Genomic DNA, 21,562 nt, shown 5'->3' with positions numbered 1-21,562 from the left:
GAAGAGAGAAAGATAAAAGAAGAGAGAGAAAGATAAAAGAAAGAAGAGAAAAGATAAAAGAAAGAAGAGAAAAGAAAGAAGAGAGAAAGATAAAAGAATGAAGAGAAAAGATAAAAGAATGAAGAGAAAAGATAAAGATAGAGAAAAGATAAAGAAGAGAGAAAGAAAGAAGAGAAAAGATAAAGAATGAAGAGAAAAGATAAAAGAAAGAAGAGAAAGATAAGATAGAAAGAAGAGAAAGATAAAGAAGATAGAAAGATAGATAAAGAATGAAGAGAAAAGATAAAAGAAGATAAATGAATGAAGAGTAAAGAGAAAGAAAGAAGAGAAAAGAGAAAAGAAAGAAGAGAAAAGATAAGAAGAGAAGAGAAAGAAAGATAGAAAAGAAAGAAGAGAAAAGATAAAAGAAAGAAAGATAAAAGAAAGAAGAGAAAGATAAAGATAAAGAAGAGAAAAGAATGAAGAGAAAGATAAAAGAAAGAAGAGAAAAGATAAAAGAATGAAGAGAAAAGATAAAAGAATAAGAGAAGATAAAAGATAGAAATAAAGAAGAGAAAAGATAAAGAATAGAAAGATAAAAGAAATATAAGAGAAAGATATAAAAGATAGAATATAAATAATAAGAGAAAGATAAAAGAAAGAAGATAAAATAATAAATAGTAAAAGATAAAATAGAAGAATATATAAGAATAATAGAAAGTATAAAGATAAAGAATAGAAATATATAAAGATATAAGATAAAATATAAAAGAATAATAGAAAAGATAAAAGAAATATATAAGATAAGAGAAAATATAAGAATAAAGATAAGATAAAGAATAAGAGAAATAAAGAAGATAAAAGATAAAGATAAAGATATAAATAATGAAGATAAATATAAAATAAAGAATAAAGAAGAGAAAATATAAAATAAAGAATAAGATAAAAGGTAAAATAAATAATAGAAAAGATAAATAATTAAGAGAAAATATAAAAGAAATAATATAAAATATAAATAATAATATAAAGATAAAAGAAATAATATAAAAGATAAAAAATAAGATAAAATATAATAGAAAATATAAAATAAAGAATATAAATGTAAATAAATAAGATAAAATATAAATAATTAAGATATAAGATAAAAGAATATAAATTAATAATATAAAAGATAAATAAATAAGATAATAAGAATATAAAGAAAATATAAATAATTAATATAAAATATAAAATAATTAAGATAAATATAAAATAATAATATAAAAGATAAAAGAATAATATAAAATATAAATATTAATATAAAATATAAAGATAAATAATTATAAAAGATAAAATAAATAATATAAATATAAAATAAATAATATAAAATAAATAATATAAAATATAAATAAATAATATAAAATATAAAATAAATAATATAAAATATAAAATATATAATATAAAATATAAAAGAAATAATATAAATAAGAATATAATATAAAATAATAATATAAAATATAAATAATAATATAAATATAAATATATAATATAAAAGAATATAATATATAATATAAATAAAGAATATAAAATAATAATAATAATATAAAATAAATAATATATATAAATAAGTAAAATAATATAAAATAAATAATATAAAATATAAATAGATATAATAAAGAATATAATATAAATAGTAAAGATATAAAATAAATAATATAATATAAAATAAATAATATAAGATAAATAAATAATATAATAAATAATATAATATACATAAGTAATAATAATCATCATAATCTAACCTATCAATAAATAATAGAAAATAAAATAAATAATATAAAATATACAATAAATAATATAAAATAATTAAGATAATATAAAATAATTAATAAAAATATAAATTAATAATATATATTAATAATATAAAATAATCTAATATAATATATAAATCTATAATAATATATATATCATAAGTAAATAATATAGAAATAATGAAGGTATATGAGGATAATGAGTTATATTGATTGATCAGGTGGCGATGGAGGTTGGTGAGCAGATATTTGTCAAGGTGGGAGTTGTCTATAATACATACCAGGAGCTGCTCCTTCTTCAGCCGGGACACCTGGCGCACACACACACACACACACACACACATATATATATAAAACACACACATACACATTTATATATATATATATATATATATATAAATATATATATATACGCACAAACACAAACACACACCTCCTCCTCCAGTCTCCTCAGGTTGTTCTGGCTCCTCTCCAGCTCAGCCTGGGTGTCGTTGCCATGGCGCTGCACCTCCTGTGTCTCCCGGCGAGTCCTCTCTCTCTGCTCCTCCAGCTGAGCCCTGAGAGCCTGCAGCTCCTCTCTGGAGGAGGAGCACACACTGTCATACTGGGGGGAGGGACAGAGGGAGGGAGGGGGCAGGAGAGAGAGAAGGAAAAAGGAGGAGATTAGCTGTTGTCTATATCAACATTGTAGAATATTGGACATGACCTTGGATGTCTTCATGGTTGCATTTTCAGCATCAATACTTTCAATCAATACTATTCTCTGTATACTGACTCTCCTCTCGTTCCATCTCCTGCCCTCCTCCTCCTCCTCCTCCCCCTCCTCACCTCCTTGTTGAGTTTCTCCAGGGCTCTCTCCTGCTGCCTCCTGGCCTCCTCCAGCTGGGTGTTGCTGAGTGTGAGTGTGTCTCTCTCTCGCTCCGTCTCCTCCAGACGCAGGCTGAGCTCCCTCTGCTCCTGACCCAGCCGGGAGGCTCCTCTCCTGGCCTCGTCCAGCTCCAGCCTCCCCTGTCTCACCTGCCCCTGGAGGACCTGCTCTGCCTCCGAGCTCTCTGTGCTGGTGGTCTGCAGCTGGGCCTGGACACACACACACACAGGGATATGTGACACTGTGAGTGTGTGTGTCTGTGCGTGTGTGTGAGAGAGAAATGAACTTGTCTGTGCACACCTCCAGATGTGAGAGCTTGTCTCTGAGCCGTGTGTTCGTTTCTTCCTGCTCCAGCTGAGTATCTCTGAGAACGTTTACTTCTGCATGGACGCGCGCCAGGCGCTCTGTGCTCGACTCCAGATCCTGCTCAGCCAATGAGAGCTTCTCCTTCAGAAGGCCCGCCTCCCCGCGTGCATCCCCCAGCTGCTCCTCCAGTGCAGACAGAAGGCCCGGGGCAGGGAGCTGGAGGGGGGGAGGACAGACAGAGAGAAGAGGAGGATGAGAGGAAGGTAGAGAGCCAGGGTGAGAGAGAGAGGGGGTGGCTGCTGCTCTACATGGTGGAGATCTCTCACCTGTTTGTTCATCTCCTGGGCCTTGACCAGATCCTCTTTGGCCCTCTGTGATTGGTTCTTGAGCCTGTCTATCTCGTACCTCAGCTCCGCCTCCTGCTCCTGGTGAGCCTTCTTCTGGGATATGCCCTCCATGACCTTCTTGTCGTGTTCTGACCTGCACTTCTCAACCTCCAGCTGGACTTTCTTCAGGTCAGCACGGCAACTCCGAAGATCATCTTGGCACTATCCAAAAATACAGAATTCAATTAAAGTCTGACCAATATTTTATGTGTGTGCTTACCGTGGTGTGTGTGTGTGTGTGTGTGTGTGCTGACCGTGGTGAGTTCTTGTGTGTGTCTGGCATCAGGGATCTGCTGCTTCATGATGGTCACTCTCTCCTGCTGCTCCTTCAGCTCCTCCTCAAACTCCTCCTTCTCCAGACGAGTCTGCAGCAGCCTGCCACACACACACACACACACACACACACAAGCACACACGCAGGTACACACGCACACACAAGTTAATGACCAATGGTTTTAATACTGATGAAATTCGTCAAATCTGCCAATCAGCTCAGGAGATCCAAGGTTATGGATTATTTGAGTGAAATCACAGTTCATATCATGGTCCTTGATGACAGTCAGTACATTGGATCATAAGACAGTTTCCTCAGTCACAATATGATCGGCCTACAGCCTTCTAGTACGACACTTTCAACAGCACGAGAACGTCAGGCCATCCACACTCACCATCGCTGCAGGCACAGGACTACCAGACACGGCACCAAACCCAGGGGGCATTAGGGCCTAGGGAAAGTGCTTTTTTAAAAGGCTCTAAAAGGTCCAAAGGGTGTTGATGGGGGAGTGTGGATGACCTAAGCTGTACTACACTACACAGTTAAGATACCAAGACACAAGTCTACAGCTCCCAGACTCACTGTGGCTCCGGGGTGACCGGTGTGTCCCTGAGAGGCCAGGCACAGTGACCGTGCAGAACGAGAGAAAAGAGAGATGAAGAGAGAAACAGTCAAAGGAGCCAAAAAGATGGGGGAGAGAGGGGGGTGGGGGGAGAGGGAGAGAGGGGGTGAGGGAGAGAGGGAGAGAGGGGGTGAGGGAGAGAGGGAGAGAGGGAGAGAGGGGGTGAGGGAGTGAGGGGGTGAGGGAGAGAGGGAGAGAGGGGGTGAGGGAGAGGGGGTGAGGGAGAGGGAGAGAGGGGGTGAGGGAGAGAGGGGGTGAGGGAGAGAGGGAGAGAGGGGGTGAGGGAGAGAGGGGGGTGGGGGAGAGACGGAGTGAGGGAGAGAGGGGGTGAGGGAGAGAGGGGGGTGGGGGAGAGAGGGAGTGAGGGAGAGAGGGGGTGAGGGAGAGAGGGGGGTGGGGGAGAGAGGGGTGAGGGAGAGAGGGCGTGCTCACTGCTGTTTGGTGGAGCGGAGGTCATCCCTGGCAGAGTGGAACTGCTCCATCCAGTGGCTGCTCTCGTCTCTGCAGTCCTCCAGCTGCTGCTGCAGGGAGCGCACCGAGGCGTTCACACGCACACGCTCAGCCTCGATCCCCACCTGGGACTGGGCCGCCAAATAACACTTGTGTGTGAGTGTGTGTGTGAGTGTGAGTGTGTGTGTGAGTGTGTGTGTGAGTGTGAGTGTGTGTGTGTCTGTACCTGGGACACCTGCTCCATGCTGTTCCTCAGCTTCTCCATGTCGGTGCTGTACTGCTCCCTCAGAGCCTCCAGCTCCCGGTCGTGTGAGGTGACCTCATCCTGCAGCGCCCCCTTCAGGGCACCCAGCGCCCTCTCACGCTGACGCAGGGTCTCCTCCACACGCCCCCGCTGCTCCACCAGCTCCACCAGCTCCACCCGGCACGCCTCCAGCTGCTGCACACAGGGAGGGGATGTGAGTGTGTGAGAGTGTGTGAGTGTGTGTGTGTGAGTGTGGGTGTGTGTTGGTACCATCTTGGTGCTGTCTCTCCTCATCTCGTCCTGCAGCTCTGCCAGCTGGTCCTCCAGGTCTCTCCCCCGGGCCTCTGCCTTCTCTCTATCCATACGCAGCTGAGCCAGCCTGCCACACACACACACACACACACACACACACACACACACACACACACAACACACACACACAACACACTACAACTGCTGCTCTGGAACCTGCTGCATCGGTCATGTCTCCAGCACCATACTACAGCCCCATCCATCATCTCCACTGCTCTGCCTCATCTACACCCTTGTGTGTATGTGTGTGTGTGTTCTCACTCGGTGTGTGTGTGGTGTAGCTCAGCCTTGTTCTGGTCCAGACTCTCCTGCAGCTGCAGGTTGTCATCCAGACAGGCCTCCAGCTTCAGAACCAGGTCGGACCTGCCTGCAGAGCCCTACACACACACACACACACACACAACACACACACACACACATGCAGAACACACACATGCAGAACACACACACACACACACATGCAGAACACACACATGCAGAACACACACACACATGCAGAACACACACACACACACAGAACACACACACACAGAGATAGACAACATTATGTCAGTAACTGAGAATGTGTGTTCCTTTTTTGAACCACCACAAAGCCTGTTTCCACGGAACAACGTTCATAAGAGATTAAGTTCTTAAGAGCGATTAGAATTTAAGACGATCCCAGCTCCCTTATACCAACACACAGCAACTCATGATTAAAGTTAGATTAGAGTGTGTGTGTGTGTGTGTTGTCTGTCCATGATGACCCAGCTGTCTTAAATGGTTTAATCTGAGACCCATTTAAGAGGGACTTTAAGGCCACTTATTCACATTACACTCCAACTACACTGAAAAGTAGCTTGTCCCAATAAACACATAGAGACAGATGTCGGACCATTACTAAATTCCTCAATGAGGTATGTGTGTGTGCGTGTGTGTACGTGTGTGTATGTGTATGTGTGGTTGTCATGGCTCTCACCCTCTGCTCCTCTCTCAGTGGTGTCTCCAGCTCAGACAGTCTCCTCTCCAGCTCCCTCTTCTCCCTCATCCACTCAGCGCTGGAGTCCTCCCTGGACTGAGGGGGGAGGGGGGGTGGGAGGGAGGGAGGGAGGGAGGGAGAGAGGGGGGAGTGGGAGTGAGGGGGGGTGGGAGGGTGGGGGGGTGGGAGGGAGGGAGGGGGGAGTGGGAGTGAGGGGGGGTGGGAGGGTGGGGGGGTGGGAGGGAGGGACAGTAGGGATGTTAAATGCCTTATCTTCCACAGGACGTCAGCCTTTAAAGCTGTACTCGGAGGAAGACTTCTGTAACCAACCTTGAGAGCCTGTATCTTGTGGTAGATGACTCGGACTTTGTGCTTGATAGCTGAGTCACTGTCACTGGACCTGTGGAGACACCCAATCATAACCCAGCAGTACAGGCACTAGCCCAGCAGTACAGACACTAGCCCAGCAGTACAGGCACTAGCCCAGCAGTACAGACACTAGCCCAGCAGTACAGGCACTAGCCCAGCAGTACAGGCACTAGCCCAGCAGTACAGACACTATCCCAGCAGTACAGGCACTAGCCCAGCAGTACAGACACTAGCCCAGCAGTACAGGCACTAGCCCAGCAGTACAGGCACTAGCCCAGGAGTACAGACACTAGCCCAGCAGTACAGGCACTAGCCCAGCAGTACAGGCACTAGCCCAGCAGTACAGACACTAGCCCAGCAGTACAGGCACTAGCCCAGCAGTACAGACACTAGCCCAGCAGTACAGACACTAGCCCAGCAGTACAGACACTAGCCCAGCAGTACAGACACTAGCCCAGCAGTACAGGCACTAGCCCAGCAGTACAGACACTAGCCCAGCAGTACAGACACTAGCCCAGCAGTACAGGCACTAGCCCAGCAGTACAGACACTAGCCCAGCAGTACAGGCACTAGCCCAGCAGTACAGACACTAGCCCAGCAGTACAGACACTAGCCCAGCAGTACAGACACTAGCCCAGCAGTACAGGCACTAGCCCAGCAGTACAGACACTAGCCCAGCAGTACAGGCACTAGCCCAGCAGTACAGACACTAGCCCAGCAGTACAGGCACTAGCCCAGCAGTACAGACACTAGCCCAGCAGTACAGACACTAGCCCAGCAGTACAGGCACTAGCCCAGCAGTACAGACACTAGCCCAGCAGTACAGGCACTAGCCCAGCAGTACAGACACTAGCCCAGCAGTACAGGCACTAGCCCAGCAGTACAGGCACTAACCCAGCAGTACAGACACTAGCCCAGCAGTACAGACACTAGCCCAGAAGTACAGACACTAGCCCAGCAGTACAGGCACTAGCCCAGCAGTACAAATACTAGCCCAGCAGTACAGGCACTAGCCCAGCAGTACAGACACTAGCCCAGAAGTACAGGCACTAACCCAGCAGTACAGACACTAGTCCAGCAGTACAGGCACTAGCCCAGCAGTACAGACACTAGCCCAGCAGTACAGACACTAGCCCAGCAGTACAGGCACTAGCCCAGCAGTACAGACAGTCTACCTACTGCAGCAGCTCAGAGACTAGTAAGGCTGACTGATGGAGTTTAGTGTTTAGTTAGAACCAGTGTTCCTCTCCCACTGGCTGAGGCTGAGGGAGGCTGAGGGGGAGGGAGGCTGAGGCTGAGGGAGGGCACAGTACCCGTCTCTCAGGATGGCGTAGATGGTCTGCATGATCTGCTCCTCCTCTCCGGTAACCTCTGCACTCTGACCCTGGTCCAGCAAAAGGTCAGGGGTCACCTTCATACACACACAAACAAACACACATTTTTAACACTACTATTATTTCCATGTGACTTACTGACCCCTTCTTCCCCCCCTCTCTTACTGACCCCCACCTCTCTCTCTCACCTGTGTCTCTCTCTGATTAGCGGGCAGCGTCTCCACGGTAGCAATCCTGCCCGACGAAGCCCACTGATTGGCCGGCAGGGCTGTGGTCTTGGGGGCGGGGCCTGGGCCTCTTCCCAGGCTGCTGTGCACTGAGGAGGGGGGAGAGGGGTTGTGGGTGATGATGGGGGAGGGGCCCTGGGTGTTGTGTGACGTGGGAGAGCGCCCCCTCTGTCCATCGAAGCCAGTGATCAGCCTGTTGACCGGGGGGGGTGCTGGGGGAGGGGGGGAGGGATAGGACTGGCTCCCCTGCTCCCCCACCCCCCCCAGCCCTCTCCCCTGCTCCTCCACCCCCCCCAGCCCAATCCCCCCGTCCAGGTTGCCGTAGCTACCGGACCACCCGTCTCCTGGTGGCCTGCGCAACTGATGCTCCTCCCCTTCCCCCTCTCCTCCCGCACCTCCTCCTCCCCCCTCCCTCTCCAGGAGGGAGCCGTGGGACTGGGCCCGGCGCAGCGCCCCCCCTCCCTCCTCCCCCTGCCCCCCCAGCTCCTCCCTCCTCCGGGGCAGGCTGCTGTACCTGGGGGGGCAGTGTGTCCGAAGCTGCACCCCATACGAGTCTCCCTTCTCCCCCCCATCCTTCAGCACCACGTAGGGCTGGCCGGCGATTCCCTGCACCCTGACCGCCACCCCGTACTTGGAGGCCGAGGGGGGCTTGGCCCTGGGCTGGGGGCCGGGGGCCCCCCCTCCGGAGTCATGGAGGTCTTTGATGAAGCGGATCTGGACGCCGTAGTCCACAGGGGTCTTGCGGACGGAGGATGGAGTACTCATTCTGGAGGGGGGAGGGAGGAGAGAGCGAGAGAGAAATTTTAGGCTAACATATTTTCTCATATTAGTTCTCATAGTTTGCGCTGAAGTCTTAACCCTCCAGACAGTGCTTCTCCCCAGCCTTGTGTCTGCAGTACAGAGGAATGCCCTTCAGGGCTCCTCATTCACAGCAGGAGGATTCTCATAAAGGGATTCAATAAAGCCAGTGTTGTTGTAGAAACACAACCAGAGTAAGAGACCTCTCTGCCAGTGTTGAGGGGGTGTGATGTGACCAGTGTTGAGGGGGTGTGATGTGAATCATAGATATATATAAAGACTAGATGTCTTACGGCGGAGTCTAGAACGTCCGCACATGGCGGCCATCTTGCTACAGTCAACTCGCTCACCCATAACATTGTGTTGATGCTACATGTACTTTTTAAATGACCATAACTTGCTCAATTTTCAACCTATTTTGAAACGGTTTGGTTTGTTATCAACGTCAGAGATGTCGTTATGCCACTGCATACTTCTATTCTATTTATTTTTTTAAATAACATAATTATTCATAAGTATGCAGAGGCATAACGACATCTCTGACGTTGACATCTACCCTTTATATATATCTATGATGTGAATGACCTGAATCAGACCGAGCAGCACGTCAGCCTTCTCACCCCCTCAGGGGAGATTTATTTCTGTTCTATGGACTTTGTTCTGTGGGAGTGTGTCAGCTTCATTAGTCATTAACCTAGCGCACACAAACACACACACACACACAGTCGCGCACACACACACCCTTGTTGACACACCTTGCTCTGAAACTGTGACTGAGTAATCAGTGAAGGCTGACTTGAGGCCAACAGTATCTGGGTGCTTCATTTGGACATTATCAAGAAACACTTCATCTTCCTCTTGTTGTTTAACCTCCACTGTGTCCATCATCCATGCTGCCCCTCCATCCTTCTGTTCCTCCCATCCCCCCAGTCACTTAACCCCCCCGCGCCCCCATCTCTCTTTCCCTCAATCAGCTTCATTGTTCTGAGTGCTGGCCAGCTGGAGGAGGTCTCTCCCTGGTCCTGTCCCCAGCCTGGCCCCAAACTCTTCCCTGGTCCTGCCCCCAGCCTGGACCCAGACTCTCCCCTGGTTCTGCCCCCAGCCTGGCCCCAGACTCTCCCCTGGTCCTGCCCCCAGCCTGGCCCCAGACTCTCCCCTGGTCCTGCCCCCAGCCTGGCCCCAGACTCTCCCCTGGTCCTGCCCCCAGCCTGGCCCCAGACTCTCCCCTGGTCCTGCCCCCAGCCTGGCCCCAGACTCTCCCCTGGTCCTGCCCCCAGCCTGGCCCCAGACTCTCCCCTGTGTGCCAGGCTGGTGGAGCTCTACTGCAGTGTTGAGCTGGTGCCCAGCCCTGCCCCCAGCCTGGCCCCAGTCTGCAGTCCTGTGTGGCAGCCTGGGTGCCCTACTGTAATCCTGTATGTGGCAGCCTGGGTGCCCTACTGTAATCCTGTATGTGGCAGCCTGGGTGCCCTACTGTAATCCTGTGTGGCAGCCTGGGTGCCCTACTGTAATCCTGTGTGGCAGCCTGGTTGCCCTACTGTAATCCTGTATGTGGCAGCCTGGGTGCCCTACTGTAATCCTGTGTGGCAGCCTGGGTGCCCTACTGTAATCCTGTGTGGCAGCCTGGGTGCCCTACTGTAATCCTGTGTGGCAGCCTGGGTGCCCTACTGTAATCCTGTGTGGCAGCCTGGGTGCCCTACTGTAATCCTGTATGTGGCAGCCTGGGTGCCCTACTGTAATCCTGTGTGGCAGCCTGGGTGCCCTACTGTAATCCTGTGTGGCAGCCTGGGTGCCCTACTGTAATCCTGTGTGGCAGCCTGGTTGCCCTACTGTAATCCTGTATGTGGCAGCCTGGGTGCCCTACTGTAATCCTGTGTGGCAGCCTGGGTGCCCTACTGTAATCCTGTATGTGGCAGCCTGGGTACCCTACTGTAATCCTGTATGTGGCAGCCTGGGTGCCCTACTGTAATCCTGTATGTGGCAGCCTGGGTGCTGTGTCAGCGCCTCTCAACACCAGCTCATTGTCCTGCATGGTTCATTACCATGGATACTTTAGAGGCATTACCAGTCATCCACAACACAGTCCTGCTCTACTTACTAATATTCTGCACCTCCCCTGTACTCACGTCTTTGAGAGGCAGTGTGTGTGTGTATGTGTGTGTGACAGAGATGGCAATAGTACACACATCCTTCACTCTAGTAGAAGTACAGATACTCATGTATAAAAAGACTCTGGTAAAAGTTGAAGTGCTGACTACACTTTTTCATTCAAGTTAAAGTAAAGAAGTGTGGGCTCTGACATGTCAAAAGCAGCCATTACTACTACCCGTTTTAGTGTCACGCTGGTAACTGGACCTCACATCATATTAAAACATTAATTAAAAAAGAAACTAGACCCACAGTGCATTTGCCAGGAATCATTTTTGACAGGGACAATTTCCAACATCTCTCTCATATGGCCATAATTTCCAACTTCCAAAAGATTTTTTAAACCTTTCAGAGAAACATTTTCAAACCTTCTTTTCGAAAAACAAAACCTTTCAATATTTTTTTTCAAAACATTTTACTTCTGTACAGTAATGAAGTATTTGTACTTGGTTACTTCCCTCTCTGGGGTGAGAAGAGGACAGGAAGAGTCAGTCAGGTTCTGCTCACTGATAAATGACGTGCTGCAGGGGATAACCCTAAAGGACCAGGAACCAGCCCCCACACACACCCTAACACACACACACACACACACACACACACACACACACACACACACACACACAGCCCTGCCCCCACACACACCTCAGGATTCTGACCCTGACACACACACCCTGTCCCTGACACACAGACACACCCTGACACACACACACACAGCCCTGCTCCCACACATACCTCAGGATTCTGACCCTGACACACACACATAGACATACTCTCCCACACACAACCTGTGACACACACAAACACACCCTGCCAGACACACTTATCGTAAAACACAGCCAGTGAGTAGACCATTGCTTGGGTGCTGTGTCCCATAAATCCCAGCCCTCCACTAACTCTGCATAGGGCTTTATGAGGGGAGTTAAACCACAGCAGGCTGGATCAGGAAGCGCTCATCTAAGGAGATAACCAGAGGAGTAATTTACTACTCACAGGCAGTGTGAACCTATACAGGTAACTATGCTCACAAGTCACTATACTCACGGCTCACTATGCTCACAATCTGTCACAGATTCAGATTGTGTGTCTACTGTTGGTATACCACGGACATGCTCGGCTATCTATGTCATGCTAGTTTGACCATGGTTATCTATGTCATGCTAGTTTGACCAGGGTTATCTATGTCATGCTAGTTTGACCAGGGTTATCTATGTCATGCTAGTTTGACCAGGGTTATCTATGTCATGCTAGTTTGACCAGGGTTATCTATGTCATGCTAGCTGGTGGGGGGGGTCGTGTCCTCAGATATGTGACGAGGCAGACAGAGTACACAGACAGAGCGGTAAGGGAAGTACCCTGTCACAGCACGTTAACACACATGAACGAGTACGCACACTTTCAACAGAAACCCTGTTCTCTCTCTCACACACACACACACACACACATCTCTTATGCTTAAGTCAGTAATAACAGAGACACAGCCTTCAGTGCTACAGAGCAGGGCAGCCTGCCCTTCTCTCATTGTCATGAGGCCCAGCTTCCACAAGAGGGGCCGTGTGACACGAGGAGCCTCTGGGTCACCTGCTCCTCAGTCACAACAGCCCTTCATTGTGTTAGTGTGTCACTGAGTAGGTCGACGTACACCAGCACGCCAGTCTAGCTCCTAGACAGAGACTGTGTGTGTGTGTGTGTGTGTGTGTGTGAGGGGGGCTTAGGGTCCATCCTATTGTGCAGATGATGTGGAGCAGAAAACAAGGACAGCAATCCTGGGAATTCAAACCCCCTCCCACGCCCTCCCTTCCAGCCTGTCTCTCACTCTCTCACCCTCTGCCTGCCTGTGTCCCTCTCAGACGCCACCCTCCTCTCTCCAGGCTGTAGCTAACCTCCGCCTGTGCTCCCTCTCCGTCTGAACTCAACACTCAGGCTGAGTCCATCCAGTAACCACAGCCCTGCACAGAGGCAGTCCACAGCCCTGCACAGAGGCAGTCCGCAGCCCTGCACAGAGGCAGTCCGCAGCCCTGCACAGAGGCAGACCACAGCCCTGCACAGAGGCAGTCCACAGCCCTGCACAGAGACAGTCCACAGCCCTGCACAGAGGCAGACCACAGCCCTGCACAGAGGCAGTCCACAGCCCTGCACAGAGGCAGCCCACAGCCCTGCACAGAGGCAGCCCACAGCCCTGCACAGAGGCAGACCACAGCCCTGCACAGAGGCAGACCACAGCCCTGCACAGAGGCAGACCACAGCCCTGCACAGAGACAGTCCACAGCCCTGCACAGAGGCAGACCACAGCCCTGCACAGAGGCAGTCCACAGCCCTGCACAGAGGCAGTCCACAGCCCTGCACAGAGGCAGACCACAGCCCTGCACAGAGGCAGACCACAGCCCTGCACAGAGGCAGCCCACAGCCCTGCACAGAGGCAGACCACAGCCCTGCACAGAGGCAGCCCACAGCCCTGCACAGAGGCAGACCACAGCCCTGCACAGAGGCAGACCACAGCCCTGCACAGAGGCAGTCCACAGCCCTGCACAGAGGCAGACCACAGCCCTGCACAGAGACAGTCCACAGCCCTGCACAGAGGCAGCAAATTGAATGGAGTCCGCCTTGCTCTCAGGGGCGGGGTGTGGAACAGAGTTAGTGGGAGAGAGACTGGAGGGGAGGAAAGCCACTGAAGACATTATCAGAGACAGCTTTTCACCACTGCCATTTGCCCCCAAAACTTCAGTGAAAAGAAGAAAAAAAAAGATCTAAAGAAGTAAATCATTGTGTCTTTGTGTAGGATAAGTCTAGGATTTTAGACAAGTTCATTTTTTTGGGATGTCATTGCTAAACAATGTTATCACAACATAACCCAGATACCCAGGAGACAGCTAGCTGCTTTGGTTTCTCTCTTCTCTGTCTGTTGTGAATAGACAGTCATTCCTCCATTCAGCCCTTCTGGCTCTCCATTACATTCTTGACTTAAACCAGACCCCTTCCCTCCTTCCCATCCCTCTCAAAACTCAGCACCGCTTCTCTTTCACACTCAGACAAACAGCCATTTCTTCCTCTGTCTAACTCTAATGGCTCTCACTGGCTTCACAAAGGGGGGCTTCGGTGTTGCCAAATAGTTCACAAACAGCACACAATTACAGCCCTCCACATTCCACAGCATGTTGCGCAGTAAACATTAAACACACACAGATACTCGTCCTTAAAGTACCTGTATCAGTCTCATAGTCAGTTAAAGGTCTGACATCTAAAACAAGTACCCTCGAGCTAAGTTTCTCCAACACCTCAGTGTGGTAACACTAATGTTCCAGGTTTGACGCGTTCAGTATTTACACTGTCAACACTGGTAGGATTTTACCTCTGGTCTCGAATTCTTCCCCGGCTGCGTCATCCGTACCAGCTAGTACAGTAGACGCGATCAGACTAAACTGTACGGGACAGAAGCAGCCCTCAAATTAAACAAGTGTAACTGAATTCACAGCCAGACAATTGTCGCCAACTGACAAGTGTTTGAATTAAAGCACAATGAAAGTATAAGGACGTTGCAAATGTGTTTCAGCAAGGGTGGGTCACTTGCTATCAAGTACCATTGCGAGTAGAGATACGCTAGCTAACGTAACGATACACCTGCTCCGACCTACATGTGACTGTAGCTTGGTCGTTAGCGGACCGTTCATCGGAAAAAAATGAGTAAGTAGCTATAACCTGCAGTAGTTCAATGTTCGCCAGCAAAATGCAACACATTGGCATAGTCAACATACCTAGCTGATAAGGACTCAACTCCATGTTGATCTTTACATTTAGCTCGGTACTGCCTGTGTGACTAGCGTTTTAAAAGATAAAAGTTTATAGTTTATAATCAAAACAGCTAGCGATCCAGCCAAATGCGCAAATCTGATCAAGCTGTATAGCGGACATGCTAGCTAACGTTAGCCATCCCGCTGTCCCAGTCTCAGTGTCTGTGACATCTTTGTGCTGGACTATTAACATCCAAACGTACCTGCTATTCTTGGGTCAAGTAGTACTTTTTCTTTTTCAGTTTATCCAGTATTTTTGTATAGTTTCTCCTAAAGGTAAACAAATTAGGTAGCTAGTTACCAACCGTAATAGCCAGAAACTAGTATTAGATATTTACAATCCGCGGACAGCTAAGTTGGTTATGGGACTGCAACCTGTTACCTTTGTGGCCGATGAGGTCAGAAACGTTGTCCCGCCCAGCCCAGCCAAAGGGAATAACGTGATAGGTTAGGATAATTTAATGGGCGGAACAACGCGGAGCGCCCGCTTTCAGTATTGGTGGGATTTTCTGTCAGTTTATGATAAAGTAACAGTGCTGTAGACTTATGGAAAACACTCAGTGGTGGTAACAGTTTTTATCTTTGATTGTCATGCCGTGGTTTATCCTTACTAGAAACTATTACCGCACAGGTAGGTTTCATTTCTAAGTGAGGTGAATACAAGTGTTTATACAAGGGTCAGCTGCTCAGGTAATGGTGACCTTCCCACTGCAACCTTTCCCCAATACAGATTTCTATGGATATCATATTCCTTTGTTTCCTTTATTAACGAAAAAATATAAATAAAAAATAAACGGTGTATATACAGTATAATACAAACTGGTGTGTTGTTCCACAGAAAGTCCTGTAGGGGGCACTATGTCTTCACTAATATTTCAAGCACACTTCAGAACTAAAGATGAGCCCGAGACACTGACCTTTGTTATAAAAAGAAAATACAAATTTCCAGCAACATATCCAGCGATTTAACTTATTCAGTTAAAAACTGGAAGATTGTGCCAGGATAATAACTTTATAGCCTATCATACTGCAAATTCATGAAGTTATATTAGCTTAAAAATGGAGACCTGTATTCAGATTTGTGCTTGGACGTGTCAGGTGTCATCCCTGCCTGATTCTCAGGGTCATTGTTTTGTCTCTGTGCACACACGGGTCACAGTCATTTACCAGGTTTCAATGCGCATTTATGAAATATGACCATTCCTTTGTTATTCAACACACCCAGTCCCCCCGCCCCGACCTCCTCCCTCTGGCACCCACTGAATCAACCTCAAAGCTATTCTCACATTTCGGTTGGAAGTCGCACCGTTAACAAGCTCCGGGAATGGGATCTTCAGTGAGTACAAAGAAAATCTTTCTGTTCTTCCGAGTTTACGCGCTCCAAAGACTACTTTTTAAACTCCGAGGGTAGTTGGCTGTGGGTATAGCAAGACAGGCGAGGCTCGCGGAAAGAAGCCCTTGATTGAATGACAGATGGGTTAAGGTTTGGAATTTGTATTTCAGTCTGTCCTATCCACATAATCTATTAATTCAGAATATTGATCCAGTTTTGAATGGTCTACTTGATCAACGTCAACATCGTGACCGGCAACAGAGTTAACCAAGTGTACCCGTGCGTAAAATCAGTGTCCTCGCACTAAAGCTATAAAACTTCTCAAAATAGCTTATGTTTTGTAAACGTGGAACCGTTTTAGGCATCAATTGAATTCACCAACTACTGTCTTAGTATTATCAAACATGGCAAAGTGGTTCAGGGATTTCCCTATCAACTTGAGGAACGGGACCGAACGTGTGCGCTCCGCCTCTGAATCAGGTCCCCAAACGCGACCCAAACCCGGGATAACACGCGACAGCCTGAAGGGAAACCAGCGTAAGGATGGCTCTGGAGGAGTCGGTTCTTTACTGTCAGGGAGAACTAGAAAAAACTCGGCGTTTGAACTGGGTCGTAGCGGCACATGCAACGGCGGGACAGTCTGGGACAATCTCATCCCCGGTAAGAACCGCAAGAGTTCCAAGATCGAGACAGGAGTACCAGATGAGAATCGACCGCTGAGGACGTCCAGTTTGGCGCACGCGTACATCAGCAGGATGATTAAAGTGGACAAGCAGGACAAGCCCCAGGTCGTCAGCGGCTCAGATCAACAGGAGATGCCTGAGAACGAGAGGGGAAGAACCGAAATCAAGACAGCAACGGTGAGTTAGAAAGTTTGCTTGGTGCTACACCTACGTGTTGTTGCAAAAACTGTGGTTAAGCTGTTGTCTGCCCCATACACACACCCAAACACATGCACACACACACACACACACAAACACATTCACACACGCCTGGCTCCCAGTAAAGGCTTTGTTTGTAGAGTTATGTAACATGAGAACTTCTCTCATACACAGGCCTGTCCCCTTGTTGCTCCTCACAAAGACAGACCCTACTGGGCACCAAGCAGGCCATCATGTGCATGGCTGATCATCCATCATGTGCATGGCTGATCATCCATCATGTGCATGGCTGATCATCCATCATGTGCATGGCTGATCATCCATCATGTGCATGTCTCTCATGTCTGTTTTGCAGCTGATCATCCAGAACTACGCAGACCCGTACGACGCAGAGCAGACACGCGAGCAGAGGGAGGCGGAGAGAGCGGGAGAGGACGATGGATACATGGAGCCTTACGACGCCCAGGTCATCATCACAGGTGAGGTCATACTGGGGTCAGAGGTAATTTCACTCCACCCCTCCAGTGCTTGGGCTGGGGAACATGATGTTGCTTTTCAAGATCTTAAAAAGACATCGGCCAGTCCGGTTTGAGAGTGTGTGTTTAAAGAGGCTCGGATCACAACTGGACCCCATCACGATTTCCCCTTCTACTGGCGGTTGCTATGGAAACAGTGTTGTGCTGGGACAAAGGGCGAAGCTTCCTCTTCTTGCTTCCTGTCTCCTGCTTCTGTTTCCTGTGTCCCATTCTCTTGATAGGAAGCAGCCCCCAGTATCTGTGCCCCAGCACACTCATATTATACTACGTGGCCCCTTATGTGTGAACAGAACACAAAGACCCCCTCACCCTCACCCCAACATACACTCCTCTTTCCCCCGGTCTCGCCCAATCACTTCCCAGCAGTCAGGAAGTGGTCTAGTCAGCCGGCCAATCAGGGACTGTGTTGACCTTTCTTCCCGTAGCTCCATTGTTTGGTCACACAATAGTGCAGACACACAGGCTACCTGACAGACTGCAAAGAAATATTGTACTCGGCATGCAATAACATAAGATATCCTCTGTGGAGATGAGAGATACAAACACACAACCTTCATACATGGGGAGTCAGGTGGTTGAGCGGTTAGGGAATCGGGCTAGTAATCAGATGTTTGCCGGTTCGATTCCCGGCCGTGCAAAATGATGTTGTGTCCTTGGGCAAGGCACTTCACCCTTCTTGCCTCGGGGGGAATGTCCCTGTACTTACTGTAAGTCGCTCTGGATAAGAGCGTCTGCAAAATGACTAAAATGTAAAATGTAAATGTAAATACAGTGTGTGCGTGAGCGGTGTCATGGAAACCAATCGACTAAGCTAGAGTAGTGATACCTGTAATCTAGGGTCACACGGGGAAGACAGATGCCTTCTTCTCTATGACTAAGTCATCCTCCTGTCTTGTGTGTGTTGACTGGGTTTCCCTCGTTGAAGCTTTGTGTTTTGGGCCCGTGTCAGAGGTTCGTAGGCGCGGCTCCAAGGACCTGCTGAAGGTGTGTGTGCTGCTGGACCGAGGCCAGGGGGAGGGGCGGAGCCTCGCGCCTCCTAACATCTACGACACGCCCTACGAGGGGGGGCCGGAGGGCGACGCCGGGGGGGTGTGGATCCCCGTCACACGGCCCGAGTCCGACGCCCGCCCCACTGGGGAGTACGAGCTGCCCTGGGAGTGGAGGAAGGAGGACATCGTCAGGGCCCTGTCAGGTAGAGAGAGGGGGGAGGAGGGAGGGGGAGGGAGGGAGGGGGGAGGGAGGGGGAGGGAGGGAGGGGGGAGGGAGGGGGGAGGGAGGGAGGGGGGAGGGCCCTGTCAGGTAGAGAGAGGGGGGAGGGAGGGAGGGGGGAGGGAGGGAGGGGGGAGGGAGGGGGGAGGGAGGGAGGGGGGAGGGCCCTGTCAGGTAGAGAGAGGGGGGAGGGAGAGAGAGAGAGGGAGGGGGAGGGAGAGAGGGGGTGAGGGAGAGAGAGGGAGGGGGAGGGAGAGAGAGGGAGGGGGGGGAGGGAGGGAGAGAGAGGGAGGGAGGGGGAGGGAGAGAGAGGGAAGGAGAGGGAGAGAGAGGGAGGGAGGGGGTGAGGGAGAGAGAGGGAGGGGGAGGGAGAGAGATAGACAAAGGGTAGTGAGAAAAATACAAAACCACATAGGGATGTTGTGTGAGACCTGATCATGCTGTGTCCTCGTCTGTCCGGTTCCCTCCAGCTCAGTTCCAGGGGGTGGACTGTTCCCCCAGTAAGGAAGACTCTGCTCTGCCCGGCCGCCCTCAGCTCCAACACAACCTCAAACAGAAGACCTGGAACCAGAAAACCCTCATCTCTTCTTCCCTCTGGCCATCCCCCCCCTCTCCCTTCTTCCCCTCCTCTCCCATCCTTAAGCTTTCTCCCCTGTCCTCCCCTCCCCCTTCCTTCCCCACCCTCAAACTCTCCCTCCCTCCCCCCTCTTCCACCAGCGCCACCAAACTCTCCCCTCCATCTCCCACTCCCCCCTGTCCCACTCCCCCCTGTCCCACTCCCCCCTGTCCTGCGCTGGAGGTGGAGGCAGCCAGGGTGGAGCGCACCCTTCCCCTGGAGAAACAGAGGTGAGGGAAACACAAAGGAGCTCAATGAGGCCATAGAAACACAAGCCAGAGAGGAGGGAGAGCAGAGAGAGAGGTGTGTGGGATAGAAGGCCAGAGAAGTCTCTTTAAACCCTCCAGAACATTCTCTACAGTTATACTCCCACACCATCAGCTTCTGTTTTCATTCATGTGCTGTGCGTGTGTACTGTGTGTGTGTACTGTGTGTGTGTACTGTGTGTGTGTACTGTGCGTGTGTACTGTGCGTGTGTACTGTGCGTGTGTACTGTGCGTGTGTACTGTGCGTGTGTATGTGAAGATGTGCAGGATGCTCCTAGCATGATGTGTAGACACAGCTCAGTGTGATGTCCTGAGTCCTACAGCAGCTCAGCAGACTCAGTTCTACCCTGTGGTCACTGTCAACAGCACCTTGAATCATCTCATGTCCCTCACAACCTCCCCCCCTCCATTTAGAATCACTTATTTCCCTCATCCCCCCTCTCTTTCTCTTCCACACCCACACACACACACCCTCTCTTTCTCTCACACACACAGACACTCTCTCTCTTTCTCTCTCTCAGCGTTCCTTTCAGAGCACATGTGACATGCTACCCCCATCTCTCCTCCATGACACCAGCGGTGTAGTCCTGTCCCATTACTGTCCTCTGAGCTGTAGATCTTAACTCCTCTCCCTGTTATCTCTCCCCCTCCCCCCCCCCCCCCCCCCCCCCCCAGCTGGTACCATGGCAGTGTGAGTCGCCTGCAGGCAGAGTCTCAGCTGCAGCGCTGCAGGGAGGCCAGCTTCCTGGTCCGAGACAGCGAATCAGGGACCAGCAAGTACTCCCATCGCTCTGAAGTGAGTGTGTATCCTTGTCTGTTCGTGTCTGTTTGAGTGTATGTGTGCTATTACGTTCGGTTGTAAGTAAAGTCTACATCGTTAACCCCATTACGCACACCCAGACACGCAGGCAAGCAGCGTGTTTAGGAGAGAAAGAAAGAGGGAGAGAAAGAGAGAGAGGAAGAGAGAGAGAGGCGAAGAGAGAAAAGGGAAAATAACTTGAAAAGAATGAATGAGAAAGACAAAGAAGATCTGAAATAATTAAGACTAGTTTTGCTATTGGTCTGTAATTCTGTTCTAACAACCACTCACTTCCTGTGTTGTGGTGCGTTTGACTCGTGTGTGCAGGACCAGCCAGGGCTGCGTGCACATCATCGTGGCCCAGACCAGGAGCAGCAAGGGGCAGGGTTACACCCTGGACCAGAGCAGCTGTGTGTTCACCAGCATCCCTGAAGTAGTGCACCACTACCACTCTCACAGGCTGCCCTTCACTGGAGCCCAACACATGACCCTGCAGTACCCTGTCCAAGACCACACTGAACACACACACACCATACACACACACACACACACACACACACACACAGAAACACCAAAGTGTTAAACATAAACCAAACAGAAGGCCAGCGGACACACACACATTTACATTTATGCATTTAGCAGACGCTTTTATCCAAAGCGACTTCCAAGAGAACACACACATTTTTGTGAGTAAATACCGTAGATATCCAGTCTTGGGTTGATTCTCTCCTGCAGTATGACTGTACAGCTGATTGTACACGGGCAACTTGTGACTCACAAATGCACAACCTAGTGGTGAAAAGCCCACACTGCTCCGTTCAAGGACACACACACAGCAGAGCCTGTTTCTCATCGTAAAGCAGACACACACACAAACACACACACACACTGGCTGTATTTATAGTGCGGAGGAAAACAATCTTACCATTCACAGCTCTTTAGCTTTTCACAACTCACATTATTGTGCTCCGACAACTCACTTCAACAGATGTTACACACCACAGTGTGTTACACACCACAGTGTGTTACACACCACCATAGTGTTACACACCACTATAGTGTTACACACCAGTGT

The 21,562-nt window shown here is 49.1% G+C and overlaps 2 protein-coding genes across 2 annotated transcripts; one reads left to right on the top strand and one right to left on the bottom strand.

The window, feature by feature from the left end:
- Positions 1-1,981: 1,981 nt before the first annotated feature.
- On the bottom strand, positions 1,982-15,228 carry LOC134016232 (cingulin; the record flags this gene model as incomplete). Its single annotated transcript, XM_062455626.1, has 16 exons — positions 15,051-15,228; positions 8,548-8,885; positions 8,081-8,331; positions 7,872-7,969; positions 6,520-6,589; positions 6,190-6,285; positions 5,493-5,608; positions 5,190-5,298; positions 4,902-5,114; positions 4,658-4,806; positions 3,584-3,704; positions 3,270-3,491; positions 2,938-3,159; positions 2,598-2,846; positions 2,203-2,373; positions 1,982-2,080 (listed from the first exon to the last, which is right to left on the bottom strand). Coding segments are annotated over exons 2-16 (2,523 nt in total), but the record flags the coding sequence as incomplete, so codon positions are not given.
- Positions 15,229-16,094: 866 nt separating this feature from the next.
- Positions 16,095-21,556, top strand: she (Src homology 2 domain containing E). The gene is given in 7 exon segments (XM_062455633.1): positions 16,095-17,040; positions 17,417-17,540; positions 18,547-18,789; positions 19,277-19,652; positions 20,364-20,472; positions 20,474-20,484; positions 20,815-21,556. Coding segments are annotated over 7 exon segments (1,575 nt in total). The 5' UTR covers positions 16,095-16,584; the 3' UTR covers positions 21,071-21,556.
- The last annotated feature ends 6 nt before the right edge of the window (positions 21,557-21,562 follow it).

This window comes from Osmerus eperlanus, unplaced genomic scaffold, assembly GCF_963692335.1.
Source record: "Osmerus eperlanus unplaced genomic scaffold, fOsmEpe2.1 SCAFFOLD_169, whole genome shotgun sequence".
Lineage (NCBI taxonomy): Eukaryota > Metazoa > Chordata > Actinopteri > Osmeriformes > Osmeridae > Osmerus > Osmerus eperlanus.
The sequence above is the reverse complement of the archived record's forward strand: the minus strand, read 5'-3'. Positions and strand labels throughout refer to the sequence as shown.